The sequence below is a fragment of the Lampris incognitus genome, chromosome 7 (genome assembly GCF_029633865.1).
Source record: "Lampris incognitus isolate fLamInc1 chromosome 7, fLamInc1.hap2, whole genome shotgun sequence".
Lineage (NCBI taxonomy): Eukaryota > Metazoa > Chordata > Actinopteri > Lampriformes > Lampridae > Lampris > Lampris incognitus.
In genome coordinates, this window is record NC_079217.1 from 47,706,717 (window position 1) to 47,731,220 (window position 24,504).

Sequence of the window (24,504 nt, forward strand, 5' to 3'; positions counted from 1 at the left end):
TGTGGTTAACACTGTATTGTTGTGCTGTTAATGTTATACACTTTCTTGTGCGTTTTGAATTGCTTACTGTCTCTGGGTTTCATGTCAAAATCTTTTATAGGTTGCTTTTGCTTTGACCTGCACTGCTTCGCGAAGTGATTCAGCTTGCCGCATGCTTTGCCATCTTTCCCTTTTGCTGGGCATTCTCCATCGTGAGGGCATTTTCCACCGCAATTCCGGCACTGGTTGTTGTGCTTGGCTGTCCCGGCGCATCAGCTGGTAGCTGATTGCCCCTTCTGATGCACTGCGTTCACTGACGCAGCTACGCTCTGTTTCATGCCTGCTGCTTGCTGCTCAGACAATTCCGGTGATCTCCCGGCTCTAGGAGTTCATCCAGGCTGCTATCAGGCTCCCTGAGCGCTCATCTGCGTAGCCTTGTTGAAGAGTAGGTTTGAATTAGTTGCACTTTAATCTCCTTGTCGACGTCGTTAAACTCACAATTCTTCGCTAGCATACGTAGTCTTGTACAGTATGTGTCTAGATTTTCACCTGACTTTTGCACTGCCTTTCTAAACATGTACACTTGGTATTGTACATTCTTTTTAGGCATGAGGTACTTTCCTAGCTTTTGCACCAGTTTTTTTATTTTATTTTTATATATTCGATTGATCCCCGTAGGGAAATTATTCTCTGCATTTAACCCATCCTAGCTGTGTAGCTAGAAGCAGTGGGCAGCCGCCATGCAGCACCCGGAGACAAACTCCAGTTTGCCTTGCCATGCCTCGGTCAGGGGCACACACATGAGTACTAACCCTAACATGCATGTCTTTTTGATGGTGGGGGAAACCAGAGCACCCGGAGAAAACCCACCGCAGACACGGGGAGAATATGCAAACTCCACACAGAGGACGACCTGGGATGACCCCCAAGGCTGGACTACCCCAGGGATCGAGCCCAGGACCTTCTTGATGTGAGGCGACAGCACTAACCACTGTGCCACCCTGCCGCCCAATTATGTTAGGATGAGCAATCAGAGATCACAAAAGCCAGCCTAAAGCTAGGGTAGCTGCAAATCAAATCACTCAGATACGGAATGAGACAGACTCCATTTTATCTGACCCGAGCATGATAAACAACATTTTAGAAACATTTTATTCCTGGTTATACACCTCGGAATCCCCAGATGATGATGCCCAGCTTGCTTCATTCTTTGAGAAGCTAACCTTTCCCAAGATCTCGACTAGTGACCAGCAGATGCTTGACGCCTCGTTAAAACTTACCGAGATAATAGAAGCGATACAGTCTATGCAGAGTGGTAAATCCCCAGGACCTGACGAATTCCCGGTTGAATTCTATAAGAAGTTTTCAGACCAACTAGTCCCATTGCTATCAGAAATGTTCAGTGAGTCGCACTGTCTGGGATCCCTACCACCCACTCTCACACAGGCCTCAATTTCTCTGATTTTTAAGAAAGGCAAGTACCCGTTGAGTTGTGCTTTGCTTAATCTGATCTCGCTCCTACCGATAGATATCAAGATACTCGCAAAGATTTTTCCTCGGCGACTGGAATCAGTAATGGCTTCGATCATATTGGAGGACCAGACCTGCTTTATAAAAGCGAGGCACTCCTTTACAAATATTCGAAGGCTTCTCAGCAACATTCATACTCCACCGTTTTCTGCTAAACCAGAGTTGGTTGTGTCCCTTGATGCTGAGAAGGCCTTCGACACGGTGAAGTGGGCTTATTTATTTTTATTATTTATTTTCTTCCCTATGGCATTTCGGTTTTGGCACTTGCCTCAACTCTTGGATCGAGCTGCTTTATTCATCTCCTCACGCAGCAGTATGCATGAATACTCAACGATCTGAATTTTTTCCACTCTCCCATGGAAAACGACAGGGGGCCCACTCTCTCCGTTATTGTTTGCTATCTCTATCGAACCATCGATCACTCTGAAGGTGGAGAAAGGACTGAAGGGGATTCGGACGTGGGGCACTGAGCCTAGGGTTTCACTATATGCCAACGATCTCCTTTTCTATGTGGGTGATCCTTTAGTTAGTATCCCTCATATTATTTCAATTTTGAAATCTTTCAGTGTGATTTCAGGATACAAATTAAATATCCTCAAAAGTTGGTGTTTTACTGTTAGCCAATTGGCTACAGAGATATCATTATCGTCTATACCCTTCAGGCTGTCTAATGCAGGATTTAAATATCTATGTATTCAAATCACACGATCCATTCACACATTACGGGAGAGAAACTTGACTACCCTCACGACCACAGTAAAGGCCGACTTACAGAGGTGGAGTCGCTTACCACTCTCCTTGGCGGGGAGAGTACAGACAGTTAAAATGAACATATTACCTAGATATCTATACATGTTCCAGTGTCTACCTAGCTTCTTGCCCAGATCTTTTTTGTACCACTATTGGCAGTATAATTTCTTCATTCATCTGGGCGGGTAAACATCCAAGAGCTAGTAGAACATTACTGCAGAGGAACAGGGCCCTGGGCTGGATTGCCCAGCATCATAGACTATTATTGGGCCGCTAATTCCCACAAGATCATGCTCTGGTTCAAGCAGCTGGTGTAAGATTGAGGCAAAGTCATGCTCCTCTTCTTCACTCCAAGCTCTTGCGTGTAGCGCCCTACCCCTGTCCCCTTCACAATTCACCTCTAACTCCATTGTAACAGGCACATTGAAGATCTGGGCACAGATCAGGAGCCATTTTGGTTGTTCTTCCCTCCCCCAAGCCACTTTGGTATGTAACAATCCCTTGTTTATGTCAGCCAAGGTGGATCCTCGGTATTCCTTGCTAGAAAGGAGAGGTCTTCGCTCCCTGGGAGATTTGTATATAGATGGTCTGTTTGCCAGTTTTGATCAACTGCGTGCGGCCTTTAATTTATATCGTTCTGATTTCTTCAGATACCTTCAGCTATGAAATTTAGGTAAAATTCACCCCCCCCCTTCCCTCAAATCCCCCCGCCTAGTGGCAGAGATTTATTCCCCAAGGTGGGAACCTTATCCAAGGGCCATGTCTCCTATTTCTACGACCTTTTATCCCCAGCGGATGAGTCGGTCATTAATAAGATTAGAGTTTGTTGAGAAAATGAACTGCAGATTTATTTTTTCAGATGCTTTCTGGAAAAAGGCTCTTGAAGCTGTGAACTTCTCCGCTGGTTGTGCTAGGCTCAGTCTCATACAGTTCAAAGTAGTTCATAGACTCCATTATAGCAAGGCTAAGCTCGCCAAACTTTACCCAAGCAAAGTGGATGAAAATTGTGAAAGATGTTCTGTAGCCCCTTGCGATTTGGCTCATTATATTTGTTGGGTTGACACGTGGCTTATGTACCACACTTTTCTTCTCTGGAATGAAATGCTTACGGAGCAGCCAGTTCTTTTTAATGTAATGTGACTCTTTTAGGACGGCTGTCTCATTCACAAAGAAACAACAGTACTTTGTATATCCGAGCTGCATTCCTAGTAGCAGTGTCAATACTTTTAGATAACCACAGATGTTCAAGTCATAATTGTTGTACTGTATGTGTTTCAGCAACAGTTCCATGTTATTGTAGGTTTCTTTCATGTGTACTGCATAGCCAGTGGGTACTGAAGGGTGGACATTGCCATTGTGTAACAGGATAGCTTTCAGGCTTAACTTTGATAAATCTATAAAACGACGCCTTTGTTGTGGGTCATGCACACAACCCAAAGTCATGAACAATCCATCAATGTCAGTGCAGAAACGAGGTTGTCAACCTGTGTAAAAAAGTTTATCAAAGGTTCTTGATGGTTTCGAAAATGAAATTTTTGTACCTGGTGACAGCAAACCCAATCCTTGCAATCTTGAACCAAATAATTCTGCTTTAGTTTTTGACAAATTTAAGTTCATGACCAGGGCATTTAATTCTGGTTGTGTTATCAGATGAGGATAACCGGGCATAAAGGGTTCAACGTCTAGATCAGTGTCATTTACCACATCGAGTTCAAGCGTTGTGGCATCTTCATCTGCCTCATCTAGGCTCCATGTCTCTGGTGGCTTTGGTACTGGCAAATGGTCATCATGTGGCACTGGTCTCATGGCTGAAGGCAGATTGGGTTATTCAATAGATTTCTTCTTTTTTTTTAAAGATTTTCTTTTGACATTTTCCACCTTTATTTGATAGCGATAGTTGAAAGAGACAGGAGAGGCAGGGAAGAGAGCAGAGATGACATGCAGCAATGGGCCCGGGCCAGAATCAAACCCAAGCCGCTGCGGTAAGGACTCAGCCTTATATGTGGTACGCGCTGTACCAGTTGAGCCACCGGGATGCCCCAGATTTCTTATTTTTAGTAGAGAAGCCAGACACATTGGTCAGACAGAAGAAACAGTCCGTCACGTGATCCTTCTGTTCTCGCCATATCATTGGGGCTGCAAATGACATTGACTTCCAAAAACCTCTGAGCCAAGCTCTCAGGTTGACTTCACATGTTGCACAACAAATGTGAGGAACCCAGGGTTTCTCTTGGTCACCAATTTTACATCCAAAGTAAAGCTCATAGGCTTTCTTAATACGTGCAATCATGGTGCGTCTTTAAGCCTTAAGCATATACTCACCACAGATGTAACAGAATGTATCGCAGCTGTTGCAGCATTGATGAGACAATCCTGCTGTATTAAATCTTCCTGAAGACAATAAATCCTATTTTTAAGTATACTCACTATGCTATTGCCTGAAGAACATGTGCATCAACCAATAGCCTTCCTCAGTTCGTGCCTTTCTTTTCTTTTTTTTGGAAAACTTTATTTTTCAATTTTCAAGTTTTTTTGGAACAGGTATGCAAGGCACACGAACAACAAGAACAACAAAAAGAAACATGTAGGAATCCCCCCTCCCCCCCAAGACTCGAAAAAAAAAAGAAAAAAGAAAGGACTATGTAGGGATTTCTTATTCTAATTCCACATAATAACCATATTTTTGAAGACGATATAAAGTTGTACACATATATCTATAAGTATTATCGTTACAACCAGGTAAATAAAAAGTACATTCAATGAAAGGGAAAACCTTCAATAAAGTCTATGAAAGGACTCCAGGTGAAAGTAAAGTTTTTGCGGGTTTTACATATTTTATATCAGAGCTTTTCTAAAGGTAGAAAGGACAGCACCTCCCTCAACCACTGCAAAAATGATGGTGCTTTATTCGACTTTCAGTTAAATAGGATAAGTCTGCGTGCTAGTAATGAGGCAAATGCTCTAGTATTTAACTCATTACAGATGCTAGAGCATTTGCCTGCAAAGTTGTGACCTTACAGTTAGAGGGTGGTATGCCAAAGATGGCTGTGTGAAAATCAGGGTTTATGGTCTGTTTACAGATATGTGAGAATACATTAAATAGCTGTCCCACATAACTGTTGAGGGAGGAGCATGCCCAGAACATGTGTCCCACCGAGGCTGGACTATGGCTGCACCTCGGACAGCCAGGGTCTGTGGTGGGAAAGATTCTGGCAAGCTTGTCCCCCGAGTAGTGAAGACGGTGAAGCACCTTAAACTGAATTAACCCATGTCGTATACACAATGAGGACGTATGTATACGAGTTAAGCTGTCCCGCCATGCCTCTTCAGAAAGCTCTACACCCAAATCTCTCTCCCAGTTTTTGTTTTGTCCGAGGTTATCTGTTTCAATCCCTGTATCAGTGTGTAAATTATAGAGACCCGTTTTTTCCTCAAAGGGATCCATCTCTAGAATAACATCTAATTGGCTCCTGGGTGGCAGATACGGAAATGAGGGAAACACTTTCTTGGCAAAACTACGGATTTGAAGGTACCTAAAAAAATTGGATCTGGGTATATTATGGTCTTTGGTAAGTGTTTCAAATGAGGTGAATGTTCCATCTTTAAATAGATCACAGAAAAACACCAGTCCATTTCTATGCCAATGTTGAAATGCATTATCTAACACAGATGACGAGAAGAATTGATTATTTGCTACTGGAAAAAGACCGCTAGCATGCTTTAATCCAAAATGCCCCCTAAACTGGAGCCATATCCTAAGTGAAGCTTTAACCACCGAGTTTGTTATTTGTATGTTACGATTATGTGGTAGTGGAGAGGTGAATATCGGTAAAGGATTGGATAAGACTTCCATGTGAACCCAATCTGTACCCTGTTGATTCTTATATGTAAATGTCCAATGTAAAAGTTTTACAATGTTCGCAGCCCAGTAGTAACAAATAAAGTTAGGCAAGCCTAATCCCCCTGTCTCCTTAGGGACCTTCAAGTATATTTTCTTCATCCTCTGGTTTGAATTGTTCCAGATGAATGATGAAATTAATCTATCTAATTGTTGAAAAGTTGTATTAGGTATGAATATGGGAATAATTTGAAAAAGATGGAGAAATCTTGGTAAGACTGTAATTTTAACTATATTAATGTGGCCCGCTAATGAAATTGGTAGCGTTGACCACTTTTTAAAATCTTGTTTTGTTTGTTCTATTAGTGTTTTAAAGTTATGATTATATAACCTCCCCATTGTATGGGTGACTTTGATTCCTAAACATGTAAATACATTATGTTCAAGTTTAAATGGAAAGCTAGAGTAGTCTCTATCAGTGTGGTTAATCGGAAAAAGCAAGCTCTTTGAATAGTTTATCTTATAACCTGACAGGCGACCAAAGTTATCCAGGGTAAGTAATAGTCTTGGGATACTTCCGGTTATGGCGAGGGACTAGGAGGTCGCAAATCTCAAGCTCTGCAGCTACCGTGTAAATTAATCCTACAATACTAAGCCGAGTCTTGTCCAAAGTCACGCAATACGTGTATAAGAGTACCCAGAACTAAAATGTCAGGGGAAAACCCGAAAGAAAAAGCAAAGAGAGAGAAGGAGAAAGGGAAATCGCGATACGAGGAAGGGGCTGAGAAGGCTAGCGACGCCATGCAGGTTGAAAATATGGCTAACGAAGAAGACGACCACGAGGAAGAAGATGACGAAATGATAGACACAGATAAGAATAGCAACCAAGATATCATGAAAGCCATACAGTCTTTGAAAAGTGGACTTTACAAGAAAATTGATGGAGTGCAAGTGTATTAAGTGTAGTGAGGCAAGGGGGACGCTGTTTCACTGTATATGGGAATGTGTGGAAGTGAAAACCTTCTGGCAAGATGTTGTTGATATGATTGATCAAATTTTGTCAAAGAAATTACCATTGACTCCAAAGCTTTTTATTCTTGGTTTATATCCTACCACCCCACATTTACATAGCAATGAGTTCAGATTTATAGATATGTGTATATTACAAGCAAAACGTGTAATTGCTCTTAATTGGAAAAGTGTTGATGGACCAAGAATTGGTATGTGGGTTAAAGAAATGGCTTCAAACATGTCAATGGAAAAGATAATGTATATTTTTAGACGTAAACAAAGTGTTTTTGATAAAATATGGGGATTGTTTCTGTACTTCTTAAGACGTAATACTAATGTTGGTAACTTGCTTCATCAAGAACAAGCTCTGGGGGAGTAGAACAACTCTATGTGACTGTTTATATGTGTAAAAGCAACTGGAAAAAAAACCACACCCTCTAATCAGTCTGTGAAAGAAATTATTGTTATTATTATTTTATTATTTTTATTAATTTAATTTTTATCTTTATTATCTTCTTTAACCCTGCTTTGAATTGTATTACTTGTTATAGGGACGGGGTTATGGGGGGGTAGGGTGAAAATGTTTGCTGTACTGTGCTATTACTTGTTTTTTTGTAATTTGCAAACAAAATTCAATAAATATATTGCTTAAAAAAATTGTAAGGATATGAGGCACATAAGAGATCTCTGCTGCATGTATGATGATATTGTTAGTGCTTTGTATGATGGGTATAAAAATAAGACACATAACGTCAGGCCTGGTTGGAACAAGTATGTAGTTGTGTATAATGAAGAAGCCCGTGAAGCCTTTAAATCATGGGCTATGGCAGGCAGACCAGACAAGGGCCTGAGCTTGAACACAAGATGCTCACTAATGCAAGATACAAGTACGCCATTCACTTCATCTGTAAAAATGAGTAAGCCATGAGGGCAGATTCCATGGCTAAGAAGCTGCTAAGAAATGATCCTGCTAAATTTTGGAAAGAAGTGAGAGCTCTCAACAACTATAAAACATCTCTACCATGCACTGTTGATGGTATCTCCGGTACAGACAATATTGCTGAGTTATAGCGACAGCATTATAGTACGTTATTGAACTGTGGCCAAAGTAATCTGTATAAGGTGAGCAATATTAAGAGTGATGATTCAACGGTGATCATGTCAGGTGTACCAAGCTATAAACAAGCTGTCTGTTAACAAGGCAAGTGGCATAGATCATATTACTGCTGAACATCTTAAATATGCCAGTCCGAGGATAGCTCCTCTCCTTGCTATTTGTTTTAAGCTTTATGGTTCATGGCTTGTTACCAGACTCAATGTTGTTTGTACTGTTAGTGCCAGTCATTAAGGAAAAAGCTGGTAAAGTATGCAGCCTAGAGAATTACAGGCCTATAGCTCTAGCCAGCATACTGTCAAAAGTTCTAGAAAGAATACTGTCGGATAGAGTGCATGAATTTATCACCTCCACGGATAACCAGTTTGGTTTTAAAGCTAAACATGGCACTGACTTACACTACCGTTCAAAAGTTTGGGATCACCCAAACAATTTCGTGTTTTCCATGAAAAGTCACACTTATTCACCACCATATGTTGTGAAATGAATAGAAAATAGAGTCAAGACATTGACAAGGTTAGAAATAATGATTTGTATTTGAAATAAGATTTTTTTTACATCAAACTTTGCTTTCGTCAAAGAATCCTCCATTTGCAGCAATTACAGCATTGCAGACCTTTGGCATTCTAGCTGTTAATTTGTTGAGGTAATCTGGAGAAATTGCACCCCACGCTTCCAGAAGCAGCTCCCACAAGTTGGATTGGTTGGATGGGCACTTCTTTGAGCAGATTGAGTTTCTGGAGCATCACATTTGTGGGGTCAATTAAACGCTCAAAATGGCCAGAAAAAGAGAACTTTCATCTGAAACTCGACAGTCTATTCTTGTTCTTAGAAATGAAGGCTATTCCATGCGAGAAATTGCTAAGAAATTGAAGATTTCCTACACTGGTGTGTACTACTCCCTTCAGAGGACAGCACAAACAGGCTCTAACAGGTACTATTTAATGAAGATGCCAGTTGGGGACCTGTGAGGCGTCTGTTTCTCAAACTAGAGACTCTAATGTACTTATCTTCTTGCTCAGTTGTGCAACGCGGCCTCCCACTTCTTTTTCTACTCTGGTTAGAGCCTGTTTGTGCTGTCCTCTGAAGGGAGTAGTACACACCGGTGTAGGAAATCTTCAATTTCTTAGCAATTTCTCGCATGGAATAGCCTTCATTTCTAAGAACAAGAATAGACTGTCGAGTTTCAGATGAAAGTTCTCTTTTTCTGGCCATTTTGAGCGTTTAATTGACCCCACAAATGTGATGCTCCAGAAACTCAATCTGCTCAAAGAAGTGCCCATCCAACCAATCCAACTTGTGGGAGCTGCTTCTGGAAGCGTGGGGTGCAATTTCTCCAGATTACCTCAACAAATTAACAGCTAGAATGCCAAAGGTCTGCAATGCTGTAATTGCTGCAAATGGAGGATTCTTTGACGAAAGCAAAGTTTGATGTAAAAAAAATCTTATTTCAAATACAAATCATTATTTCTAACCTTGTCAATGTCTTGACTCTATTTTCTATTCATTTCACAACATATGGTGGTGAATAAGTGTGACTTTTCATGGAAAACACGAAATTGTTTGGGTGATCCCAAACTTTTGAACGGTAGTGTATGTATATATGCCTTCGTGGAAATTATTAACAAATACAAAGGCCAAAACTCATTGGTTCTTATGTGTTTTATTGATGCTTCTAACGCTTTTGATCATGTTAATCATAGGAAGTTTTTTGTTAAATTGCGTCAAAGAGGGGGGCCTAAATACATTGTGAGAATTATGGCTTATTGGTATGAAATTGGGTAATAGCGTTTCAGCCCCATTTGGGGTTAGCAATGGTGTCAAACAAGGGGGAATTATGTCTCCAGTTCTTTACAATCTATATATACTGATGATTTGTCCAAGAAGTTGAAAGCCTGTAACACTGGGTGCATGATTGGTAATACCTTGGTGAACCATATTATGTATGCAGATGACCTTGTCATTCTTGGTCCCTGTAGCGCTGGTCTCCAGCAGCTCCTTGATACATGTTCTGTGTATGGTGTGGAGCATGATATCAAATACAATGCTAGTAAGAGTGTTGTCATGATCTGCAGAACCGAAGAGGGCAATCATCTAAAATTTCCTGATTTTAAATTGTCTGATAATAATCTTGGGGTATGTAATAAGGTGAAATATCTTGGGCACTATATTACTGAACAAATGACAGACGATTATGATATTTATAGGCAGTGCCGCATGATGTATGCACAAGCAAACACTCTGTCAAGCAAGTTTGGTATGTGTTCAGTTAGTGTGAAGCTGTCTCTGTTCAGAGCATATTGTACAACACTCTATACTGCACACCTGTGGTCAAACTATAAAAAAGCAAGCTTACAGAGGCTTCGAGTAGCGTATAATGATGCTATGAGAATACTACTAAAAAGACCTAGATGGTGTAGTGCAAGTGAAATGTTTGTGGCTGCAGAAGTCAATACCTTTCAGGCTCTTCTAAGAAAGCTCATGTATAAATTTATTTGCCGGCTCAATGACTCTGATAATGTAATCATCAAGAGTTTAACTAATATAAGATTCAGTGCCACATGCTACCAATCCCGGCAGTGGGACCACTAGTATAGCTGCCTTCTTATAAGACACTGATTTGTTCCATTTATGTTATTTTATTGTGTTTACTCTCTGTATTGTCTGAGGTTTGTCTTTTATCTATTTGTCTTTGTCTTTGTTATGGACCCTGAGTCTGCAATAAAGTTTTGAATTGAATTGAATTGAATTTTGCAACCAACAAATCCCACAAAAAGAAGCAAGTTTGTTTTGGGTTTTTTTGTGGATTTTTAGACACTTTATTGATCTCCGTAGGGAAATTATGCTCTGCATTTTTAACCCATCCTAGCTGTGTAGCTATGAGCAGTGGGCAGCCACCATGCAGCATCTGGGGACCAACTCCCGTTCATCTTGCCATGCCTCGGTCAAGGGCACAGGCAAGAGTAGTAACCCTAACATGCATGTCTTTTTGATGGTTTTGGCTACTTCTGGACATGTTCTAGCAAGTGAATTTTCTCTGTTGCCACCAGGGTGTCTTTATGTTTTACCTGCTTGTAAAACTAACTGTTTTTCTAAATCATTCATACCTGTTGCAACGTGATTATTAATTGCTCCATAGTGTTTTTTATCAGATTGTTTTATTGTCTTTATCAAGTTTATCTTATTGTTTCTTATTGTATAATTTCATAGATTTTATAGATTTTATTCCACATTTATCTCCCTTGGGTGTTATTATTTATTTTTTGTGTCATTTGTTTGTTCACATGTTACTGTGATTTGTGTTCACAAGCTTCTCCAAACAAATTGCCCCTGGTGGGGTTAATAAAGTTGTTTGTATTGTATTGTATTATCTCCAAACCAAGCATCCTATACTGTCCCTCTAACATACTCATTCTTAATCCTGTTCATCTTTGTCACCCCCCAAAAAAATCTTAGCATCTTCAATTCTGCCTTCTCTAGTTCTGCCTCCTGTCTTTTTGTCAGTGCAACAATCTCCAAACCATACAACATGATTTTGAAGATGGTGTCACTACCATCTTGAAAACCTTCCCTTTAACTCTTGCCTTCCCTTGAAAACCTTCACTTTAACCCCTCTGTCACAAATCACTCCTGACACACTTCCACGCCCACTCTGCCCTGCCTGAACTAATTTCTTCACCTCTTCCTCACTCTGTTACTTTGAACAGTTGACCCCAAGTATTTAAACTCATCCACCGTCGTCACCTTTACTCTTGCTTCCTCACCATTCCGCTGTCCCCCCTCTTGTTCATGCATATGAATTCCGTCTCGCTCCAACTAAATTTCATTCCTCTTCTCCTCGTTGCATACCTCCACCTCTCCAGGCTCTCCTCAACCTGCTCCCTAGTCTCGCTACAGATCACAATGTCATCTGCGAACATCATAGTTCATGAAAACTCCTACCTGATCTCATCCTTCAACCTGTCCATCACCATGGCAAACAAGAAAGGGCTCAGAGCCGATCCTTGATGTAATCCCACCTCCACTTTGAACCCATCTGTCATTCCTACCGCTTACTTCACCACTGTCACACTTCCCTCATACATATCCTGCACCACTCTTACACACCTACTTGCCACTCCGACTCCCTTATATACCACAGCTCCTCTCTTAGTACGCAGTTATATGCTTTCTCTAAATCCACAAAGACACAATGTCACTCCTTCTGGCCTTCTATATACTTCTCAATCAACATTCATAAAGCAAACATCGGATCTGTAGAGCTCTTTCATGGCATGAAACCATACTGCTGCTCGCTAATCATCATCGCTCCTCTTACCCTAGCTTCCACTACTCTTTCCCATGCAGTGGCTTGCAAAAGTATTCATACCCCTTGAACTTTTCCACATTTTGTCACGTTTCGACCACAAACAAATATATTTTATTGGAATTTTATGTGAAAGACCAACACAAAGTGGCACACAATTGTGAAGTACAAAGAAAATTATACATGATTTTAAAAATTTTTTGCAAATAAAAAAATGAAAAGTGCGGTGTGCAAAAGTATTCAGCCCGCCTGAGTCAATACTTTGTGGAACCACCTTTTGCTGCAACTACAGCTGCAAGTCTTTTGGGGTATGTCTCTACCAGCTTTGCACATCTAGAGACTGAAATTTTTGCCCATTCTTCTTTTCAAAATAGCTCAAGCTCAGTCAGATTAGATGGAGAGCGTTTGTGAACGGCAGTTTTCAGATGTTTCCACAGATTCTCAATTGGATTTAGGTCTGGACTTTGACTGGGCCATTCTAACACATGAATATGTTTTGTTTTAAACCATTCCATTGTAGCCCTGGCTTTATGTTTAGGGTCGTTGTCCTGCTGGAAAGTGAACCTCCGCCCCAGTCTCAAGTCTTTTGCAGACTCCAACAGGTTTTCTTCCAAGATTGCCCTGTATTTGGCTCCATCCATCTTCCCATCAACTCTGACCATCTTCCCTGTCCCTGCTGAAGAGAAGCACCCCCAGAGCATGATGCTGCCACCACCATGTTTGACAGTGGGGATGGTGTGTTCAGAGTGATGTGCAGTGTTAGTTTTCCGCCACACATAGCGTTTTGCATTTAGGCCAAAAAGTTCAATTTTGGTCTCATCTGACCAGAGCACCTTCTTCCACATGTTTGCTGTGTTCCCCACATGGCTTCTGGCAAACTGCAAACGGGACTTCTTATGGTTTTCTTTTAACAATGGCTTTCTTCTTGCCACTCTTCCATAAAGGCCAGATTTGTGCAGTGCACGACCAATAGTTGTCCTGTGGACAGATTCCCCCACCTGAGCTGTGGATCTCTGCAGTTCGTCCAGAGTCCCCATGGGCCTCTTGGCTGCATCTCTGATCAGTGCTCTCCTTGTTCGGCCTGTAAGTCCAGGTGGACAGCCGTGTCTTTGTAGGTTTGCAGTTGTGCCATACTCTTTCATCCATTTCTGGATGATGGATTGAACAGTGCTCCGTGAGATGTTCAAAGCTTGGGAAATCTTTTTATAGCCTAACCCTGCTTTAAACTTCTCCACAACTTTATCCCTGACCTGTCTGGTGTGTTCCTTGGACTTCATGATGCTGTTTGCTCCCCAATATTCTCTTAACAAACCTCTGAGGCCGTCACAGAACAGCTGTGTTTGTACTGAGATTAGATTACACACAGGTTAAATCTATTTAGTCATTAGGTCAACATTCGATCATTCAGCAATCATCAGGCAACTTCTGAAGGCAATTGGTTGCACTCAGAAAAAAGGGGGCTGAATACTTTTGCACACTGCACTTTTCATTTTTTTATTTGTAAAAACATTTTTAAATCATGTGTAATTTTCTTTGTACTTCACAGTTGTGTGCCACTTTGTGTTGGTCTTTCACATCAAATTCCAATAAAAAATATATTTATGGTGTGGTCGTAACGTGACAAAATGTGGAAAAGTTCAAGGGGTATGAATACTTTTGCAAGCCACTGTATCTTCATGTTGTGGCTGATCAACTTTATACCTTTGTAGTTGCTACAGTTCTGCATATTACCTTTATTCTTGAAAATCGGTATCAGTATGATGCTTCTCCACTCCTTGGGCAGCTTCTCACTTTCCAAGATTGTGTTAAACAATCTAGTTAAAAACTCCACTACCATCTCTCCTAAACACCTCCATGCCTCTATAGGAATGTCATCTAGACCAACCACCTTTCCACTCTTCATCTTATTCATAGCTGCTGTCATGTCTTCCTTGTTAATCCACCACACTTCTTGATTCACTATCCCCACATCATCCAACCTTCTCTCTCATTTTCTTCATTCATCAGCCCCTCAAAGTACTCCTTCCACCTTCTCAGCACACTCTCCTCGCTTGTCAGCACATTTCAATCTCTATCCTTGATCGCCCTAACCTGCTGCACATACTTCCCAGCTCGGTCCCCCTGTCTAGTCATAAGTCTAGTACAAGTCTAGTACTCTGTCTAATGCAAGTCCTTTTCTCCTTCCTTAGTGTCTAACCTCTCATACAACTCCCCATACCCCTTTGCCTTCATTACCTCTCTTTTCACTTTACACTGCATCTCCTTTTACTTCCGTACTTTCTTCATCTCTCTGACTATCCCACTTCATTGCCAACCTCTCTCTGTATACTTTACTGTACTTCCTCATTCCGCTCTCTCACCTCCACACTCATACCCTGTCTCCTCTCTCGTTGCCTCTGTTCATGCCTCCCCCCTCTCCTTTTCCTTCGCCCAACAGTTGCATAGATTCCACTGGCACCCTGCTGTCCAACAGTACCAGTGATGGTCGTTGGTAACCTGGGCCTCGACCAATCTGGTATGGAAATCTGATTTTTGATCCACATATTTGATTTGGCAAAGATTTTTAAGCCGGATGCCATTCCTGACGCAACCCTCCCCATTTATCTTAGGATGGAAAGTTTGTAGGGATAAAACTTACGAGATGTATGATTGATCGGGATAACTAGAAGTGGGATGGTTATCATTGATTGTATCTCAAAGTGTCAGAGAGATGGAGCCCCTAAGATTGAGATATTTAGAAGTCTCCGTGTAACTTGCTTGTCACTTGGATTAACAGCAGAGAAGAAAGCAGTGATAAATGGTGTGCCACTGTCAGCAGAAGCTGAGTCATTTTAGAATGTTGCAGGTGTGTGTGGGAAATAATTAGATTCCAAGAAAGGAAGAAGGAGGGCAGTAATTCTGTGTGTTTGGTCTTTGAGGGGAATTCCTGGAAAGAGTGTGATCTGATTATGTGAGTTACAGGTTAGGCCATATGAGAGAGCCCCTGTCAGATGTTTTTGTCATGAAGAATATGGACATGTTGCTGCAGTATGTAATGGGAGTCAGAAGGTGTGGGAGATATGGGAAGGACAACTGCAATGTGGGGGACTTTGTGAAGTGGAGAAAGTGCAAGAAAAGTGCCTGCACTGCAAGAGAAATCATTATACAGGGTCATCACAGTGTACAAAGGGAATTAAGGAAGAGAAAGTGGATAAGATTAGTGCAAAAAGAAAAGAAAAGGGATTGTTGTATGCTGAAGCTGTTAAAAGAATGGAGAGAAACAATGGATGTGAGACAAGACGTTAAGGCGGACAAGTCAGTCAAAAAGCATGCTGAGTTTTGCTTTTGTAAGGACCAGATGGTCTTTTTGGCAATGGCAATTAACTGTACTGCTGGAGTAGAAAGACAATCTGAGAGAATTGACAGAATTGTAAATGCAACAAGGACATTGCAGGGTGCTGTAGGAGTTTCTGAAGAGGATGTGCAGACACTGCTGAGGCCTTTAGTCCCTCCCAGAAACCTGTAAAATAACTAGTTCAACTGAGAAGACATGATTTTTTTCAAGCGTCTGAGCGCTCTCCATTCCAGTTGGTGGCGGTACTGCGCCAAATCGTTATTTGCCAGCCGCCAATAAACCAATGAAGAAGGAGAAGGAGACGAAGAAGAAGAAAAACAACAACAACAACATTGTCGTCGTCTGAAGATGTGTTTGTTTAACCGCTGAGATCAATGATGGATCAGCCCATCACGGAAATACGTTTGAAGTTTGAAAGAAGAATCGCAGATTATGAGGCTGAAATCTTACGTCTAAAGGAGGAAAATTCTCGTCAGAGGAAGCTACTGGACGCCATTTATAAGCCTGAAGTACGGATATACAAATCAGGTTTGTACGAATAAACTGGCCAAACTATTCTCTTAGGTCATTTCACCAGGATCATTCAGCTAGCACAATGTTTTCTAAATTGATCTTTGTTAGCGGGGCGGACCGAAACAATAATTCAGGCCGGGAATTTGACTCCATCCCAGGCCAACGTGAGCAAAACCTGCTGAATCAGATAAATTGATTCATTCTGGTTTCTTACCTGGATTATTGAGCATGCATTCAAAACACCAGACCACTCATTTTGTAGGCTAACCCTATTTGTTTTTGTAACGGGTACCTGATGAGTTATAATATTGGCCATTATGTTCATCTGGGAGGACAGTTCCAGTTGTGTGTGTGTGTGTGTGTGTGTGTGTTTGCTTGCGTGCGTGCGTGCGTGCGTGTTCTAGCGAGTGTTTTTGACTGATCTGGTCCCTTACTGGCGAACGTTTTGCTTAAATGATAAATGGTAAATAAACTGCATTTATATCGTGCTTTTCCAGTCTACTGACCGCTCAAAGCGCATTACAGTGTTTGCCTCATTTTCACCCATTCATTCATATACTGGTGGTGGAGGTTGCTATGCAAGGCACCAACCTGCTCACGAGAAGCAGTTGGGGGTTCAGTGTGTTGTTCAAGGACACTTTGACTGACACGCTCTCCGCAGGAGCCGAGGATCGAATCTGCGGCCTTCCGATTTCTAGATGATCCGCGCTACCTCCTGAGCCACGCCGCCCATTATTTTGCCGCTTATTTTATGGCATTTAGCTGAGTCCGTGGTAAGGGTCTTTCTCTTTTATCCTCTCGGCTCCATCTTGCCTTTTCTTCTAGCTGTCAATTCCGCCTGACGACTTGTCTAAAATGTAATCGCTAGAGAAGCGCTAATCCCCCCGAACAAGCGCCCCGACCGCCCAGAGGAGGCGCTAGCGCAGCAATCAGGACACACAGCACATCTGGCATCCCACCCGCAAGACACGGCCAACTGCGTATGCAGGGACGCCCGACCAGGCCGGAGGCAACACGGGGACTCGAACCGCCAATCCCCGTATTGGTAGGCAACGGAATAGACCACCAGGCTACCCGGACGCCCATAAAAACATTTTTTGAACTATATCAGAGTAAAGCGCTGCAACGTGAGAACAGTCTATAGTGCAAACAATAAAATCAGAAATGGATTTTCACTGTCAGCGCTCGCGTGACAATAGCGATAACGCCACGTCTAGGCTACGTGATGATCCTGGTTCCACTGATGATGATCCATTCATGGCTTTTCAGAATAATGGATTACATTTATGTAGCACTTTTTCTAGACACGCAAAGCGCTTCACATTGAATGATGGAAACTCATCTCAACCACGGCCAATGTGTAGCACCCACTCGGGAGATGCATGGCATCCATTTTGCACCAGAACGCTCGCCACACTTCAGCTTGAGGTGGAGAGGGAGGAATCATTGAGCGAATTACACGGGGATGATTAGGTGGCCAAATGGAGAGATTCGGGGTGGGAATTTTTCCAGTACACGGGAGGACCCCCTACTTCGCTCTGTGATAAGTGCCATGGGATCTTTAATGACCACAGAGAGTCAGGACCTCGGTTTTAGCATCTCATTCAAAGGATGGCATCTCCTACAGCAAAGTGTCCCTGTCACTACACAGGGGCATTGGGATTTTTTGTTGGTTGGTTTATTTATTTATATATATTAGGACCCTAGGGAAGACTGCTCCCTACTGACCCACCAACACCACTTCCAGCAGCAACTCAGTTTTCCCGGGAGGTCTCCCATCGAAATACTAGCCAAGCCCATACCTGCTTAGCTTCTGCCATTCGGCAGAGCTAGGGTACGCGTTGGTATGGCTGCCTATCATTTAGTTAATAGTGTTTGTGGTTGCCAACTCTTAATCTCCTCTTCTATCATTGCATTAAATTTTGAAATATTTTATTTAAAGCCCCTGAAAAATTGATTTAAATGGTAAAAATACATATATTTGATCAAAATTGTGTGTCTCGTTAAGCATCCACAAAAGTCTGAGTGAAAACAAACATTCATAACTGTTAGAAAAACTGGTTCAAAAAACAGCTCATTTTGCTGTTTAGACCATTTCTTTGCTTCTTTTTTTTGGGGGGGGGGATTTTGTCCCTAATTGTATTTGATCAATTACCCTATTTTTCTGAGCCGTCCCGATCTCTGCTCCACCCCCTCTGCCGATCCAGGGAGGGCTGCAGACTACCACATGCCTCCTCCGATACATGTGGAGTCGCCAGCCACTTCTTTTCAACTGACAGTGAGGAATTTCACCAGGGGGACGTAGCACGTGGGAGGATCATGCCATTCCCCTCAGTTCCCCCCTCAAGCAGGCGCCCCGACCGACCAGAGGAGGTGCTAGTGCAGCGACCAGGACACCAGGTTCCGGTTCCGGTTACCGATGGCGGTTTGTTTGAGCCTCTGCCTATTTTTTAAATTTTAACCATTTTTAACAACTCTGTGAGACCTTGGATCATTTTAACTGATTTTATGGTTTGTGTATTTTATGAAATTTTTTTACTCGACCATCGATTACATCAATTGACAACCATGTAGATGGCGGATGCTCTACGCCATTGCCGGTCTCAGATTCAGTTTCGTACAGAACCTGAGATTTATCAGACTAAAGATGGCAGAATTATTGTGGAGGATGAGCTACTTAGTTTCCTGGCTGTAAAAATGAAGACACTGACCCAGAATGAGATCATGTTGTTGGTTGAGAGCCATTTTTCCTCCGAGTGGATAGAGACCTCAAGGAAGGTACTGTTTAACCTTTGCCATCCTACGCAGCAGCTCATTTCCCACAAAGGGCCTAAGAAAGATGCCCGTAACATAAAATCTTGCCTTAATGTACTGAATAAGTGTGGAGAGAAGATTCCCACATTTGTCTCTCATTACTTGGATGCTCTGCCGCTGGTGACATTCTCCAAATGGATGTCTCGAGCCTGCTTGGGAGAATGGAGCAGCTGTACGTGGAGGTCAGCTCTATGAAGCATGCAATGCAGATACATGCTAATGTGAGCAAAGATCTTTGGTTTATCCCTGAGAAGATCGATCGTCGAGTGTGTGCATTGGAGCGCTCCGCTGACCTGACCGGGGACAATGGTCCAGATGTGTCGGTGGTGGTGGTTGGGGCCACTGTCATGGGCACAATGGATGGAGCCGCCGGCCTAGTCGGCATGGCATCTGGGGCTGCACTGGTGGAAGCCCCAGGCCTGGGAGCAGAGGAGGGATCTTCGGCAGTGGTCTCCGCTCTGGAAGTGGAGAAGGCTGAGGTAGCAGAGGGTCCTGGTGGATTAACGTCTCTGCCAGGCACCTCAATGTGGAGTCAGTTTGTGAAACGTCGCCCCGCGAAAGTTTGCATTCACTCAAGCTCACATACTGTTAATCCTGGGCAGAAAAAAAATCCAGTAATGTTATTGGTACCGGAGCTAGGAGTAATATCAAGGTGGTAAAGACGAAGCTGGTGAGTGTTTTTGCCACCAAGTCCACACCACACCTAGACGCTGACACTATCTGGGTATCTTAAAGATAAACTTGGCCGTGATGTTATCTGTCAAAAGATTGACTCGGTACATAGTTGATTTGGCTCATTTAGAATATCTGCTGAATGCTATGAGGTTGGAGAAATGTACAATCCAGAGGTCTAGCCTGACGGGGCACTTGTCCGGCGCTATTATGAGCCGCGCAGGGGTGGAGTTACACTGCTTTTGCAAACACTGCAAACACTGCTTTTGTTGCGGGGCGGATGAGTATGCCTGCTGGTGATATGAACACTCACTAGTCTTGCTAAATGAACATTCGGGTTTTATCATACAACTGTCGTGGCCTGCATCTGGGCCAGAGCACAGGGGAGAAAGCTCGCCGCATAGTTGTTGGAAAACTTTTGGAGAACTGTGACATACTATGTATGCAAGAGACATTTTTATCAAAGCAAGAGGTGGAAAACTAAACTCCTTCAATGAGAACTGTCATGGGGCTGGGGAGTCTACAACTGACCTTGGCGTGGGAATAGTCAGAGGCAGGATACCGGGAGGGCGGGGGGGGGCTATTCTATGGAATAAGAAGCTCGACTCATTGATAGATGTGGTTAGGCTTGGCGTTGACTGGTGCATTACAATACAGTTTACTCACAATGACAGGGAATTCTTTATCCTAAATGTGTATACACCCTATGAATGCCAGCAGAATGAGGATGAAAATTTAAATAGGCTTGCATTCATCAGTTCCTTTATTCAAGATAATACTTCTTCCAGTGTATATGTCATTGGGGATTTGAATGCTGATATCTCAGACAGGAATTTGTTATTTGCTAGTCACATGGTTCAGTTCTGTCAAGATAATAATCTTATAATGTCAAGCAAAGTCTTGTTGCCTACAAATACTTTTACATACGTAAGTGAGGCCTGGCACATTACGTCATGGCTGGACCACTGTATTTGCAAAGCTGATGCACATGTCTTGTTGGGGAGTATGGGTATTATGTATAGGGCAGCAACGGCTGATTACATACCTCTTGCTATGGCTATAAATGTTTAACATCTACCTGTGCTGTCTAGTAATGGAGATAGTAATACTGCAGAAAGGTTGGACTGGTCAACTCTTACAAAGGAGGACATTGTAGCCTATCGTGCTCATACAGATGAAACCTTAGGTAATATACATCTGCTTAGAGATGCAGTTATGTGCAGAGACATTAATTGTAAGGATATAAGGCATAAGCGAGATCTCTGCTGCATGTATGATGATATTGTTAGTGCTCTGTATGAAGGTAGTAAGCCCTACTATAAATACAAAAATAATACACATAACATCAGGCCTGGTTGGAACAAGTATGTAGCTGGGTATGACATTAGTGTGAAGATGTCTCTGTTCAGAGCATATTGTACAACACTCTATACTGCACACATATAGAGTTAATTGAATTTTTGCAACCAACAAATCCCACAGAAAGAAGAAACTTTTTCTTTTTTCTTTTTGTGGATTTTTAGACACTTTATTGATCCCCGTAGGGAAATTACATGCTGCATTTTTAACCCATCCTAGCTGTGTAGCTAGGAGCAGTGGGCAGCCACCCTGCACCCAGGGACCAACTCCAGTTCGTCTTGCCATGCCTCAGTCAAGGGCACAGACAGGAGTACTAACCCTAACATGCATGACTTTTTGATGGTTTTGGCTACTTCTGGACATGTTTTAGCAAGTGAATTTTCTCTGTTGCCATCAGAGCGTCATTATGTTTTACCTGCTTGTAAAATTAACCGTTATTCTAAATCACTCATACCTGTTGCAACACAATTATTAAATGCTCCATAGTGTTTTTTAACAGATTGTTTTATTGTCGTTATCAAGTTTATCTTATTGTGTTTCTTTTGTGTAATTTCATAGATTTTATAGATTTTATTCCACATTTATCTGCCTGGGGTGTTATTATTTATTGTTTGTGTCATTTGTTTGTTTGTATGTTACTGTGTTTTGTGTTCACAAGCTTCTCCAAACAAATTGCCCCTAGTGGGATTAATAAAGTTGTTTGTATTGTATTGTATTATCTCCACGCCAGCCAACCTAAACTGTCCTCTAACATACTCATTCTTAATCCTATTCATCTTTGTCACCCCCAACGAAAATCTTAGCATCTTCAATTCTGCCTTCTCCAGTTCTGCCTCCTGTCTTTTTGTCAGTACAGCAATCTCCAAACCATACAACATAACGGCTCTCGCTACCATCTTGAAAACCTTCATTTTAACTCTTGCTGGTACCCTACTGTTGCAAATCACTCCTGACACACTTCCTCACCCATTCCACCCTGCCTGAACTCACTTCTTCACCTCTCTTCCACACTCCCTGTTACTTTGAACTGTTGACCCCAAGTATTTAACTCATCCACCTTCATCACCTTTACTCTTGCATCCTCACCATTCCACTGTCCCCCCTCTTGTTCATGCATATGAATTCCGTCTTGCTCCAACTAAATTTCATTCCTCTTCTCCTCGTTGCATACCTCTACCTCTCCAGGCTCTCCTCAACCTGCTCCCTACTCTCTCTATAGATCACAATGTCATCTGCGAACATCATAGTTCATGAAAACTCCTACCTGATCTCGGCTCAGAGCCGATCCTTGATGTGATATATACCACATCTCTTCTCTTGGCATGCTGTCTTATGCTTTCTCTAAATCCACAAAGACAAAATGTAACTCCTTCTGGCCTTCTCTATACTTCTCCATCAACACTCTTAAAGCAAACATCGCATCCGTAGTGCTCTTTCATGGCATGAAACCATACTGCTGCTCGCTAATCATCATTGCTCCTCTTAACCTAGCTTCCACTACTCTTTCCCATATCTTCATGTTGTGGCTGATCAACTTTATACCTTTGTAGTTGCTACAGTTCTGCATATTACCTTTATTCTTGAAAATTGGTACCAGTATGCTTCTTCTCCACTCCTCGGCATCTTCTCACTTTGCAAGATTGTGTTAAACAATCTAGTTAAAAACTCTACTACTATCTCTCCTAAACACCTCCATGCCTCCATAGGTATGTCATCTAGACCAACCACCTTTCCACTCTTCATCCTGTTCATAGCTGCCATCATGGCCTCCTTGCTAATCCACCACACTTCTTGATTCACTATCCCCACATCATCCAACCTTCTCTCTCATTTTCTTCATTCATCAGCCCCTCAAAGTACTCCTTCCACCTTCTCAGTACACTCTCCTCACTTGTCAGCACATTTCAATCTCTATCCTTGATCGCCCTAACCTGCTGCACATACTTCCCAGCTCGGGCCCTCTGTCTAGCCACAAGTCTAGTACAAGTCTAGTACTCTGTCTAATACAAGTCCTTTTCTCCTTCCTTAGTGTCTAACCTCTCATACAACTCACCATACCCCTTTTCCTTTGCCTTCATTACCTCTCTTTTCACTTTACACTGCATCTCCTTTTACTTCTGTACTTTCTTCATCTCTCTGACTATCCCACTTCTTTGCCAACCTCTTTCTCTGTATACTTTGCTGTACTTCCTCATTCCACTCCCGACTCTCACCTCCACACTCATACCCTTTCTCCTCTCTAATTGCCTCTGTTCATGCCTTCCCCCTCTCCTTCTCCTTCGCCCAACAGTAGCATAGTTTCCACGGGCACCCTGCTGTCCAACAGTACCAGTGGTGGTCATTGGTAACCCGGGCCTTGACCAATCTGGTATGGAAATCTGATTTTTGATCAACATATTTGATTTGGCAAAGGTTTTTAGGCCGGATGCCATTCCTGACGCAACCCTCCCCATTTATCTTAGGATGGAAAGTTTGTAGGGATGAAACTCAAGCGATGCATGATCAATCGGGATAACTAGAAGTGGGATGGTTATCACTGATTGTATCTCAAAGTGTCAGAGAGATGGAGCCCCTAAGATCGAGATATTTAGGAGTTTCTGTGTAACTTGCTTGTCACTTGGATTAAGAGCAGAGAAGAAGGGAGTGATAAGTGGTGTGCTGCTGTCAGCAGAAGCTGTCATTTCGTAATGTTGCAGGCGTGTGTGGGGATAGAAGTAAATAACTAGATTCCAAGAAAGGAAGAAGGAGGGCAGTAATTCTGTGTGTTTGATCTTTGAGGGAAATTGCTGGAAAGAGTGTAACTTTATTATGTGAGTTACAGGGTTAGGCCATATGAGAGAGCCGCTGTCAGATGTTTTCGTCGTCAATGATATGGACATGTTGCTGCAGTATGTAATGGGAGTCAGAAGGTGTGGGAGATATGGGAAGGACAACTGCAATGTGGGGGAAATTGTGAAGTGGAGAAAGTGCAAGAAAAGTGCCTGCACTGAAACGGAAATAATTATACAGGGTCAGCACAGTGTACAAAGGGGATTAAGGAAGAGAAAGTGAATAAGATTAGTTCCAAAAAAAAGATGGTTGTATGCTGAAGCTGCTAAAAGAATGGAGAGAAGGCATGAGCATGATGTGAGACAAGACACTAAGGTGGACAAGTCAGTTAAAAAGCATGCTGAGTTTTGCTTTTGTAAGGACCAAATGGTCTTTTTGGCAATGGCAATTAACTGTAGTGCTGGAGTAGAAAGAAAATCTTAGAGAATTGACAGAATTGTAGATGCAACAAGGAC

At 42.3% G+C, this 24,504-nt stretch overlaps 1 protein-coding gene across 1 annotated transcript in view; it reads left to right on the forward strand.

The window, feature by feature from the left end:
* Positions 1–19,350: 19,350 nt before the first annotated feature.
* The window catches only part of LOC130115254 (oocyte zinc finger protein XlCOF6-like), an 88,412-nt gene continuing 83,258 nt past the window's right edge, over positions 19,351–24,504 (forward strand). Inside the window, exon 1 of the mRNA XM_056282869.1 lies at positions 19,351–19,720. Within this exon, the coding sequence (XP_056138844.1) occupies positions 19,351–19,720 (370 nt within the window). The remainder of the gene's footprint in view (positions 19,721–24,504) is intronic.